Below are 12,156 nucleotides of genomic sequence, written 5' to 3' on the forward strand. Positions count from 1 at the left end.
AAGTCATTGACTTTTGGAGGTGTTACCATCATGCCATTTTATTAAAAAATAGTGTTAAAAGTCGAAATTGTGATGAAAAGTAGAAATTATATAGGTGCATCTCAATAAATTAGTATTTAATTAATACATTTATTTCAGTAATTCAACTCAAATTGTGAAACTCGTGTATTAAATAAATTCAATGCACACAGACTGAAGTAGTTTAAGTCTTTGGTTCTTTTAATTGTGAAGATTTTGGCTCACATTTAACAAAGACCCACCAATTCTAATTTATTGAGATGCACCTATATAATTGGAAAAATTAAAGGTACTAATCATTTATGACAAAAAGTTTAAATCTGTAATTATTTTGTATTTATTATTTTTATTTCATAATTATACCTTGTATTTCATAATTTCTACTACCTTCTCATAATTATAAATGTTATTTCATAAATATGATTGACCAAAGCATATAGTGAACACTGTCAAAATTCTCATTATGTATTAAACAATCACAAAGCTCACTGCACCGTGCTCATAAGTCCATAACTGTGCTCAAAAGCATTGTGAGCACAAGGTATTAACCGGAAAGTGTGCACTGCATTAGGGTTGAAAAGTATAAAAAAACTGAGACTGATGTAAGTGCAAATTTTAATAAGTCAAACAGTGAAACTGAAATATACAAGTGTTATTCAATTTTTTTTTTTTTTTTTTTTTTTTTAAAGCAAAGAACAACCAAACAAACAATAACTAGATATTATTAATCATACATAAAAGCTAAAATATGAAACTCAAGGAACTTCAAATGCTTTGGACAATGTTGCATAAAAATAGTGTGAAATGCACATATTCCGCACCAGGCATATAAAAATGTTTTCCCTGCCAGAAATCCTTATAAATGTTCAGAAACACAAAACTAGGTGTGTGCCAAAAATAAATGTAAACTGTATTGACCAATCTGCTAAATGTTGCCTCAGCTTTACTGCACATATCAGAGCCAGCTGTTCCGGTCTTGACCTTGAGCAGAGCCAATAACGCTCAAGCGTATGAAACTTTATCATAAAAGTATCCTGCTACTTCATTTAAAACAACAGTGAAGAAAAGTTTCTAATAAAGCAATATGTAAACAAGATACTCAAAAATCAGTGGTCTTGTTTTGGGTTACGTGCAGTTTTTCACATCAACGTTATCAATAAACAAAAAGCCAGATTTGAGCCTTCATCTGCAACAAAATTGGCACAGAGATTTTACACGGAAAGTGAAATAAGGTTTCATGCACATTAAAAGCTCTGCTGAAAATGCTGAACATGCCTGTCATGTTCTTTGTAGCAAGATTGCATATTTAAACAATGTGCCACTGTATATTAATGCTTTTTCCCTTCGGTAATTAGCAGTGAAGCTCTATTCAAAACCCTGAAGCAGAACAGTGCCGTCTCATTTAGTGCTGGTTGTAAACATTACAGAATGACTATTTCTCTCTGGTCTGGTAAGTCATGCAGGGAAGCTGTTGCCTTCAGAGGGGCTCAGTGATGATATGATGTGGTGTTCCAGCGATACCAGGATCTGAGGAAGAGTCAAATTCATCATTTTGTAAATTATTCTGCTTCTCTAGTTAGTTTAACTTAAGATGGGTGTGCATGTGAAGTAACATGCTGTGGGTTTACCCTGTGGTGTTGAACGTCTGGCTGACCCCCTGTGAGGTCAGTGGACTGGATGCAGTGGACAGAGTGCTGGGGGAGGAGCCTCGACTGGGGCTGCTGGGGGAGGAGCTTGATGACACTGCAAGAACAACACAACAATCAAATTTATTTATATCGTACTATTCACAATACATAGAATTTCAAAGCAGCTTTATAGAACATCATACTGTTATGTTTGTAATGCCTACTGTTATGTTTGTAATGCCCTAGTGCTCAAAAGTTTGATTCTCAAAAAGTATTAATGGAAATATAATTGGATATTACAGGTGAAAAACATTATAAATCCCCCAACATGAAATTTTCCTACAATGGCAGTAGTGTGGATTGTCAAGGCTTAAGATTATTTGTTGAGGGCTCACCAGCTCAATACTTACCACCTCCAGTGAGCGGACTGAATGAGCAGGAAATGAACCAGATTAGTGGGAGATTGGGTGGAGAACATGTTTATGGAAAACAAACATCCCTTCAACCACAAACCTTCCATAACACACTCAGTTTGGGGACGATGATAATGTTATAAACATGCTAGGAGGATAAATTATTAATTGAAGATTTATTATATTGTGGCTACTAGTTTATCTCATCAAGTAGAGATAAAAAAAAAAAAAGCATGAAAGACACTACACAAAAATCGAGAAAAACTGTAATATTGTGAAATATTACAATTAAAATTAAGTCCTCGTGACCCCAAACCTTTGACCAATATAATATTAATATAATGTTTAGGACTGTTCTCTAGTGGAAAATATTGGCAAAAATGTTTTATTGAATAAATTTCAACTTTCCTTAAAAACTTCCTGGCTGAAACAAGTAGATGTGTTCTGTGTGGCTCTATCCACATTGAACCAGAGATTATCAGTAACACGACGTGATAAACACCATTTAGGTTGTACTGTTATGACGGTGTCACATGTGCATTATTGATCATGTTCTCTCTCTAATTTTCTCTGAACTGGATTAAGGTATTCAATGAATCATTACTAGAGAAAACAGTCAGAGACCGGGTCAATAATGCTTGCTCAGACTCACCAGACGAGGGTTGTAGTTGTGAGACTTTATGGGTGAACTGGAGATGGGGCAGTATATCCGCTTCTCTTTTTGCCGCCGGTTGCAGAACCAAACCCGCACTACTTCCTTCTCCATGGATAGCTGCTCTGAGATGATCGTGATCTCTTCAGAGTTGGGTTTTGGGTTCTGTATGGGGTAGAAAGTGTGTTTATGTATCACAGCCTGCAGGGGGCACTTAAATAAAAGCAATGCGCTTTGTTTTTTCTTTGTTTAATATAATATTAATTAATGAATGAAAATTACTAAAATGTGAACTAAAATTAAAATGAAAGCAGAAAATGTAATTATAAAACCTAATTTAAAATAGTAATACAAATATGACAGTATCTCAGTGATACTAAAATACCACAGACTCACATCTAAAAAGCGTTTCTCTAGTGTGAGTTTGATGTTTGTTTCAATGCTTGTTCTCTTTTTCCTCTTCCTCCCATAACCCTCCATAAGGGGTGGTAAGGTGGTGGGGCTGGTCATGGAGTCGGATGGTGAGTTCTCTGATGAGAGGGAAGGGAAGGTTTAATGTAGTCCAGTCCTCAAAACAAAGGCCTGCTGACGCTTACAGAGAAAACGTTAGTCAGTTCTGTCCACAAGAGGGCAGCAGCACATACCTGCGTCACTCAGCCACTTCTCCAGCAAGGGCTTGAGCTTGCACATGTTTTTGAAGCTAAGATTGAGAGCCTCAAAGCGTGAGATTGTAGTCTGACTAAAGTCATTTCCATACAGCTTTCCCATGGCCAGACCCACGTCACCCTGCAGCCACAACACACGAGAGTTTGAGAACTGGATCAGGTCCACAACAGAGTTGAGCAACTTTAAGTATTACAAAAGTTTAAATAAAGACCCACAGACATTTGAAATGACAGGAAAAGTGTTATAATAATAATAATAAAAAAAATAATAATAATATATATATATATATATAAAAAAAAAATATATATATATATATATATATATATATATATATATATATGTATATGTAAGAAAGTTCTGGTAATACAAGGTAACTACACGGGGTAGGGTTAGGTTTAGGGGCAGGTTCAGGTTTAGTACCTAGTTATTACATAGTTATTGTAATTACTATAATAAGTACATAGTATGTACATGAGGAACAGGACTGTAAAATAAAGTACTATAGAATGAACAATACTTCTAGAGCATTTATTAATCTTAGTTAATGTTAATTTCCACATTTACTAATGCATTAAAATGAAAAGTTGTGCTTGTTAACATTAGTTAATGCACTGTGAACTAACAATGAAGGACTGTATTTTCATTAACTAACATTAACAAAGATGAATAAATACTGTAATGTACAGTATTGTTCATTGTTTGTTAACACATTAACAAATGGAACTTTATTGTAAAGTGTATTTAATGTATTTAAATGAAAATGTCCTACAGACTGGAAAATACATATTTCTTACTTCTTGTGTTGTTGTGAAAAATTAAATGCCTTAAAAAACTTACAGTGGTTATATGAATTTATGTTTTATTTGTTTCATTTCTAAAATTCAAATATGAGTTACAATTCTGCATCACATTTACTGCTTGACATTCAGTTCAAATTCAGGAACTGAATCAGAATTTAAAATGCATTCTCAATTCTGTTCTGCTGCTGATAATATTTATAACTTAGTCTGTTTTCAAATAGAGATGTATGAATAAAGTGAATAATAAATGAAAAGATGTTCATATAAATGGGAAATCGATATTATTATTAAAGAGATAAAGATTCTTGATTAAAATTGAAATAAAAAAACTATAAAATATACAGCTAAAACATGCAGGAAGTCTGACCTGAGTAAAGCCTAGTTTGATGCGTCTCTGTTTGAAGGCTTTAGCAAACTGCTCGAGTTCCTCCAGGTCACTGGGTTCATCTTGTGGTGACCCCACATGTTTAGGCACCTGTAAGTGAGACATATCCAGGTGTCCATCCATAGACGAGCCGGCCAGACCTGACCTGCCCATTGCTTATGAGAAAATCAAAACTATTAGAGTCTAGGCAATCAGTTGTTAACATTTCTGTTTGCTTACATGCTATTTGTTTTATTGTCTGATTCTTTATTTTTGTTCTTTTTATTAATGCCCTTCTTTTCTTATGCCCTTAAAGAAGTAACTTGGTGTTATGCATTATGATAATATGTCAATATGGCGATACCATGTTTTTTTCACACTACAATGATGGAAATTCATTCAAGTACCAAGTACATAAATACCATGGTAGGTGAATATAATAACCAAATAGTCACACTGTATACACTACCAGTAAAGGGTTTGTCCAAATGTATATTTCTCATGATCTTCAAAATCTTGAAAAAAAAAACTTACTTGAAATAAAATTAATTTTAACTAAAATAAAGTAAAATCTAAAAAAATAAAATAAAACTTATTTAGATTCATCTAATTGCCAAAGCAAAATTAATTTTTTTCATTTAGTTTAATTTCATACACTAAAATATCTAAAACTGAAATAAAAAATAAACTGTACAGACATAAAAAAAGAAACTAAAAAAGGACAAAAACACTAAATTACTAAAGCTTTTAAATTAAAATGCAAACAGAAAAAAAGTAATAGTACCTTAATAAAATATAAAAATAAAATAAAAACCTTAATAAAAATTGGGTGACAAATGAAAGATAGTTTTGATTTATTATCCTCATACTTGTATCCGTGATATTTCATAGTGTTGACTTTACTGTTATAAAAAAAAAAGAATGAATGAAAAGTTTTTTTTTTTTTTTACACTTTTAGTTTTATTTATTTATTTGCGATTTAAAAAGTAATCTAACATTGTGATGGCTATGATGTACCTGAGGTGTGAGTGCGAGACCAGGCTGGTGCGGCAGGAGTCCTGTCTGGGACTGGGAGGGCAAGGAAAGCAGATTGGGCTGCAGCAGTGCTGTAGAAAACAGTATTTAAATATGCATGTACTGTAGGTACATCAGACAAAAAGAATGTTCTCATTGATGCACATGATGAACAGCATTACTATAATATAACCCTGTACATCCACTGACCTTGGTGTCCTGATTGGGCCTGTGAGAGGAGAAATGATGAAGGAGAGGATAGGTGAGATCCAGACATCAGGACGAGCTGGGGCAGGGGGTGCAGGGAGGGCAGCTCCTAAAGAAACACCAATCATCTGCCATTGCTTGTTTCATCTTTTACCACAGTCCCACTTTGTGTTAACTTTAGAGGACTGAATCCCACAAAAACATGCTCAGGTCACATTTCATCATGAACAAAAACAAAAAAGAAAGAAGGAAGAAAACATTTTGCATAAAGTCTATTAAGATGGTTTGCATTATGACATTATTTTCAAGACAGTTAAGCACATTTCCCCCAAAATCTCATTACCCTAATGCTTTTTGCTTTTGTTTTTAATTTACATTATTCTTAATTGTGATATGTACTAGATTCTATTTTGCTGTATTAAAACAATTTATTTAAATAATTCATTTAAATCATTATAAATAAAAGATCAAATAAATATTTAATTTCATATATTAACTTCATAAACACTTGAACAATTAAATAATCTTTAATATATCACATTTGTCCTCATGAATACTTGAATAATAAAATACACACTTAATATGTAATTTTTAAATTAGAATATCTTTTACCGTATTATTATTATTATTTAAATCATTCTAAATTAAAAACAGTTAACAAATACTACAAAGTTTTGTAAATGCTTGAATAATAATATAAACAAATATTTAATAAATTGCTTTTTTCTCATAAATACTTGAATAACAGAATACTTAATTAACATATTTTTATTCAAATTGAAATTTAATTGCATTAGATTATATTTTAGTGTATTAAAACAATTTATTCAAATAATTTTACATTAAAGACAGTTAACAAATACTACCGAGTTTTATAAATACTTGAATAATAAAATAAATGTTTCTCATTAAACTTAGTTAGTTAATAAAATAAATACATTTTAAAATATCACTTTTTTCTCAGAAATGAATACATTTAAAAATTAAAATCTGTTGGTTAGCTATTATTATGAAAAGTACTGTTACAGTGTCAAAAAGCCTAGAGATCCTCAAAATAGGCTTAATTTTCCGTCTTTGTTTAATGTGAATAATATGACCCGAACATGCACTGATTCCCTGTGACTGAGCTGATGAGGACGTACCCCAGTGAGATGGCCTCCAGGCACCGGTGATCCCTGAGTTAAGTGGCATGTCTTGTGGGACGATCCAGAATGAGGTGAATCATTCAGGTTCTCAGTCTTGATCTGTACATGAAACAAAGGCTTTTACACAACAAACCTGGTGAACATTTTAAGATTGTGTTTTGGTCCTCAGGCAAGTGTGTGTTTGTGTGTGTGTGTGTGTGTGTGTGTGTATGCATGCGCTCTTTGTGTGTACTCAGAGACCAGTAAGGCTGCAGGACTCGTTCTGCAGGAGAGGGCCTTTAACAAACATCTCTTCCCTTCCCGCAGGCACAGTATGCAAATGTCCTTACAAGCCTGAAGCTAGTTCCTGTGCATGAAACTTTTTACTGTCCTTAACACTAGATCATATGACAGACTGATCTGATGAACTAATGAAGCTTATTCATTATGACTCAAATGTCTCACGTACTGTAACACTAGAAAACTTTTGGCATCTTTCGAGCTGTTTACCCTTGAACTCTCGAGTTTCTCTTCATAAGAGGAGCAATGAACTGCTCTGAATACCAAACCAGTAGATGATGAATATTAAGTAAAACATTGTTTATACTCACTTGTCTGGTGAAGCCGTTTTGTTCGATGTCTGTAAAATGAAAAGATAATCACTTTTAGCATCAAACTGAGAGTTATGCATTAACATCCAAGCTGCCTCCCACCGGATCCAGCTAATTTGACAAAACATTTTAGTTTTCATTTAAACTTTTATCATGATTTCTTTCAAGGGTTTTTCATCACTAGACCTATAATGGACCATACCATAAAAACAAACTCCCAAATGTTCCATTAAACTGAGCGAGGAGGGTTCAAAGGTCGTCAATACCAGGTAATCTCTCTTCATTTGAAATTCAAATCTTTCTCTATGAGGCCGTGGTTAGAACGGCACTCACTCACTCCACAATATGGAAATCTACCCTTCTCCTGAGCCAAACTTCCAGTATGGAAATCATCAGATCATGCAAATGAGTTTCCATGGCAACCTTTAGAGGCCTTCACATTTGAATACTTGCAGACCTCCAGGTGCATCTCTTAACCTCTCTCTCTCTCTCTCTTTCAGACACACACACACACAATTTTAAATTATAAGATAATATGATTATAAAACCTGCTGTATCCTATTTTCTGTATCTTAATGACATCAAATCACTGATTTTAAAGTCATAATGGTTAGAGTTATCCAGTCTCATGTGTTTGCACATACATGCTGATACTTTTAAAATAATTTTTCAAAGTTGTAAAAAAAAAAAAAGAGTACAGGACTACATTTTCAGTCTTTAAAAATGTCATGTTTAACTCAATCTGTTACTTGCCTTTTCTTTGTAATTAATTATAAAATTTACAAGCAATTTCTAAATGAAAATAAATGTTTCTACGCCAATTGTCTTTGCATCATCAAAATAATGAAATGTCCTTAAAACTAAAACTAAAAACCTAGGTTTAGATATAAATATACTTTTCATGTAGGTTTTTTGTAACATGACTATTTGTAAACATGAACAACATTTTTCGTTCAATCCAAATATTTGTAGTTCTCACATGACCCGATGGGACATCTGATAGGTGTAACCATAATCCTAATCCACACTCAAACATTTCACACCATAGAGGTGATGGAACATAAATGAAATATATATTTAACATTCAGTGCCAATACTCTGCTCTCTCTGAATTGGCATTTCTCTAAGGTTCCTCATTTGAAGAAGATGGTTCCGTACAGAAGCCATTGTAACCAGACTATGATTCAGTACTGCCTGAGGCTATGAGTGCTTCACTGCAAACAAACCGCCATGTACATCCTGGTAGACTTCTCATCCATCAGCCTGCACTCATCACGCACCTAAACGCCTGATGAACTCTGTGTTCAACTGAAATTAAGCTGCAAGAAGAACTCGTTTTTAATAGTACACATATATAGGGAGGCAAATAAATGTCAAAAGAATATTTAGATATAGAAATCCACATAAAAATGACTCGGTTGGCACAAAGCGAGAACGTGACCAGTGTGTCCCATCAACACAAAGAGTTAAACTTTCGGTCATAACCACAAACGGTTATTGTGAAGAAGCCCAGTGGCAGTTCTTGAAATTATGATCCTCATTTCGAAGGAACGTAAAACTGAACTGCAAACACTGTACTCGCAGTCAAACACAGATCATAAAAGACTCAATAACTAGAAAATAGACCATTTCTGCATAGCTACCTGATGAAAATTCACCTTTGGATTTAAAAGATGTGAATATATATAGAATATAATCACATAATATTTGTAATGTGCCATGGAATATTTTAACATTTACATTTGTTTATTATATTTATTTTACTTAGTACAGTCTGTTTCAAGACACAGCATTACAGCATTAAAAAGCGTAAACAGAAAACTATCATTAGCATATTATAGATTACATATGTGTGATATTTTCCTGTTATTTACATTCAAATGCTATCATACATTATTTAAGAGGTCATTTTACCATTTCAAGGGAAGTGACAATATTCCATAGAGTGAAAAGTCTCCTTACCAGCTTGTTCATGCTGAGATTCTGTCTGTTCAACAGCCTCTGTGCTCATCTTAATATCTGTAATGATAAATACAGCTGATTTACCTACAGGATCACAACTTTATGCAGACACTGGGGCAATTCATGTCATGGCCCGGCCAGTAAAATGATCTTGAGGTTTATTCTAATGTGTCCAGCTTTCAAATGGTCTCCTTTATGTAAAGGGCTTGTTGTAATATTCATAAGAGCAAGGGTATCCCCATTCACCAGTCACCACAATCACTCTGTCTCTCCACCCTAATCTCTTCTAGTCAAAAACATTTAAATCTGTCAATATAGAGAGCTGTGAACAGGTAGAATGCAAAACAATATGATTCCACAAAACGGTCACTGTTTGAGAAGAAAGCAGGCATCTGGGAAACAAAGATGTGTTTGGATAAAAACCTTGAGAAGTATGCTTACCTTCTAGCAGGAAAGCTCCACGGATCCAGGCTCTGTAGATTATATCCCTGCGTCTGGTGCTTTTCTCAGGTCTTCTATGACAGACTGAGTGAACTTTTTTCAAAAAGGTTCAGAGAAACACATTTAGCAAAGTGGGTTAGTAGAAGAGCATTCACCTCTCCAGTATCCCACACCAGCCGATAGACACGTCATTTGCATAAGGCCCTCGTGTGTCCTATCCAGCCTCTGACTTTTTGCATAAAACAACAATAGGCAGACAGCAAACTTTGAAACGCTTGAGAATAAGAGCATGCATGCAACTCTGCCTGTATGTACACTGCCAAACTTTAAGTGTGCTTTGTCTTTGATTGAACATGGTATAACTCTATTTATTCAAATACATCACTATGCATAAAGGCAGGAATTATGATTGTTCTTTTTACTAGTGTATGTGAGAGAACAGATTTGACTTCATATGAATTCCCAAAGTCATGTTTTTAAACTTATGGCAAATGTAATGGTTCCAAACATGTATCTCAGAGGTCTGCCTCATTATTCTGACATTAAAAGGGCGACAGGTCATTCATTGCACAACAGATACCAAGAGATTGTTCCTCAGCCAGAGTTCTGTGGAAATAGATTTGTAAGCAAAACTGACAATTGAAAGTGTCTCTTGGGGTTTTTATTGAGGTTTTGCAGTTAATAAACTGTATCCGAAGAGATTTTGTTTATATCCCCCACACTATTCCAACTGATTAAACCACCAGGTTTCTCATGACTAAAGGATGTGAAGTGCAGGGGTGCGGTGTTATATTGTTTAGTAGCTACGGTACTGTTCGGAAGTTTTGATTTCTGCGAATTCAGGATAGTTCGTTTGAATGAAGGGATTCAAATCCAATGGGAGTGTGCGTCAACCCAGGTTAGATTTTAAATTAAAGTAAACATGTATGTTGATGTAATAATAATAGCTTTAATAATAATAAAATATAATTTTTAATTCTGTTATATTAATTTATTTGTGTATATAGACTAATGCAATGTATTCCTATTAAGTTGATGCCACCATAGGCCTACTATCCATGTCACATTTATTCCATGTGTCATTTTACTGCATTTCGAAGATTTCATTACAACTAAACGTTTATCCTCAAGTCAAAACCGTTAACAGTGCCAGCAATTAAAACCGGTCAGCTAATGCAGTTGGTGTGTGCACAGCTGCGTTTGGTTTGTCGCGGATGGCAGAGCGTGTTTGTGCAGATATACGCTCTGTCAGGTTAAGTTCCAGCTCTACATTACATTCACGAATTAACCACGTTACGTTAATAAGTTATAACTTTACCTTCTAAAGATGGATTTTACTGTCACACCATCCTGAGTGAACATAAATGAAGACTTTACACTAGAGGGCAGCATTCAGTCTCTCAGGAGATGAGACACCGCATAATGCTCGTAATGTTGACAATTTGCATATCTGATTTGTACGTAGATTATGCTTAAGCAAAATAAACAATAGTGTACTTTGAGCACATCATGTTTTTTTTTTTTTTTTTTTAAGTTTTACCTGAAATCAAATGCCTTTAACATGTTGATGTAAGGTGACTGTGGGATACAGTAGGCTAGTAAAGAATTGAAGGATTGCCCGCATCATAACAAATGAGGCAAAAAAGCACGACATAAATAGCCAGTGTAGCCTACTCAGTCAGATGAAGTATAAGTATGCACTCTTGCATAAGCAATACTATATTACACACATTTCTAATGTATATACATTTACAGATATTTTAGTGTTTTTAGTGTATAGTGTTTTCACTTTAAAATTAAAATAAAAAAATAACCACATACTTAAAATAGTAGGTATAGGCGTACTAAAGCATTTTAAAATCCTTTATTTCAAATGATTATAATGGAGGTTGGCTACTGTAGAATTTTGCTTTAAAACATTGGGGCTAGTTGTGACATGGAGAACTAATTTTTCAATGAAATAATTTTTCAAAATTTAAAAAAAAAAGTTTTTTTTCTTTTTTTTGAAGTTGTAAATAAAGATTATTGTAGTGTTTTAGAATACTATTTCAGTCTTTCTACTTCAAAATTTTATGTTTAATGTGTTACTTGTGTTACAGTTTCTTTATAATAATTTTTGAACTACACCATTTTTTTTCCAGTGGCACCTAGAGGGTCTCTCCGCAAAGTGAACGGGTGTTAAGTGTCCCTACACAGACCTATGAATACTGATCAGGGGTCACGATGACACACCTGACTCAAACTGGACAGGATGCA

The 12,156-nt window shown here is 33.9% G+C and overlaps 1 protein-coding gene across 2 annotated transcripts; it reads right to left on the reverse strand.

The window, feature by feature from the left end:
* Positions 1-632: 632 nt before the first annotated feature.
* Positions 633-11,637, reverse strand: LOC109054243 (POU domain, class 2, transcription factor 3). Of its 2 annotated transcripts, XM_042756978.1 has the most exons (13): positions 9,901-11,637; positions 9,460-9,516; positions 7,498-7,526; positions 6,905-7,006; positions 5,766-5,871; positions 5,559-5,647; positions 4,545-4,718; positions 3,356-3,497; positions 3,108-3,241; positions 2,697-2,876; positions 2,057-2,081; positions 1,647-1,761; positions 633-1,545 (listed from the first exon to the last, which is right to left on the reverse strand). In XM_042756978.1, the coding sequence occupies exons 2-13, from the start codon at positions 9,506-9,508 to the stop codon at positions 1,506-1,508; spliced, it is 1,185 nt and encodes a 394-aa protein (XP_042612912.1). In that variant the 5' UTR covers positions 9,509-9,516; positions 9,901-11,637; the 3' UTR covers positions 633-1,505. The 2 variants fall into 2 exon arrangements, with proteins under 2 accessions (XP_042612912.1, XP_042612911.1); XM_042756977.1 differs by lacking the exons at positions 633-1,545; positions 1,647-1,761; positions 2,057-2,081; positions 9,460-9,516; positions 9,901-11,637 and adding an exon at positions 7,700-8,023 and having other exon boundaries at positions 2,121-2,876.
* Between the last annotated feature and the right edge of the window lie 519 nt (positions 11,638-12,156).

The sequence above is a fragment of the Cyprinus carpio genome, chromosome A5 (assembly GCF_018340385.1).
Source record: "Cyprinus carpio isolate SPL01 chromosome A5, ASM1834038v1, whole genome shotgun sequence".
In the NCBI taxonomy this organism is placed as follows: domain Eukaryota; kingdom Metazoa; phylum Chordata; class Actinopteri; order Cypriniformes; family Cyprinidae; genus Cyprinus; species Cyprinus carpio.

Coding starts and splice junctions, on each gene's coding strand:
- LOC109054243 (XM_042756978.1), bottom strand. CDS start 9,508: ATGAGCACAGAGGCTGTTGAACAGACAGAATCTCAGCATGAACAAGCT. Junction 7,007..7,497: donor AAAACGGCTTCACCAGACAA/GTGAGTATAAAC, acceptor TTTCATGTACAG/ATCAAGACTGAGAACCTGAA. Junction 2,877..3,107: donor TAGAGAAACGCTTTTTAGAT/GTGAGTCTGTGG, acceptor TACCCCATACAG/AACCCAAAACCCAACTCTGA.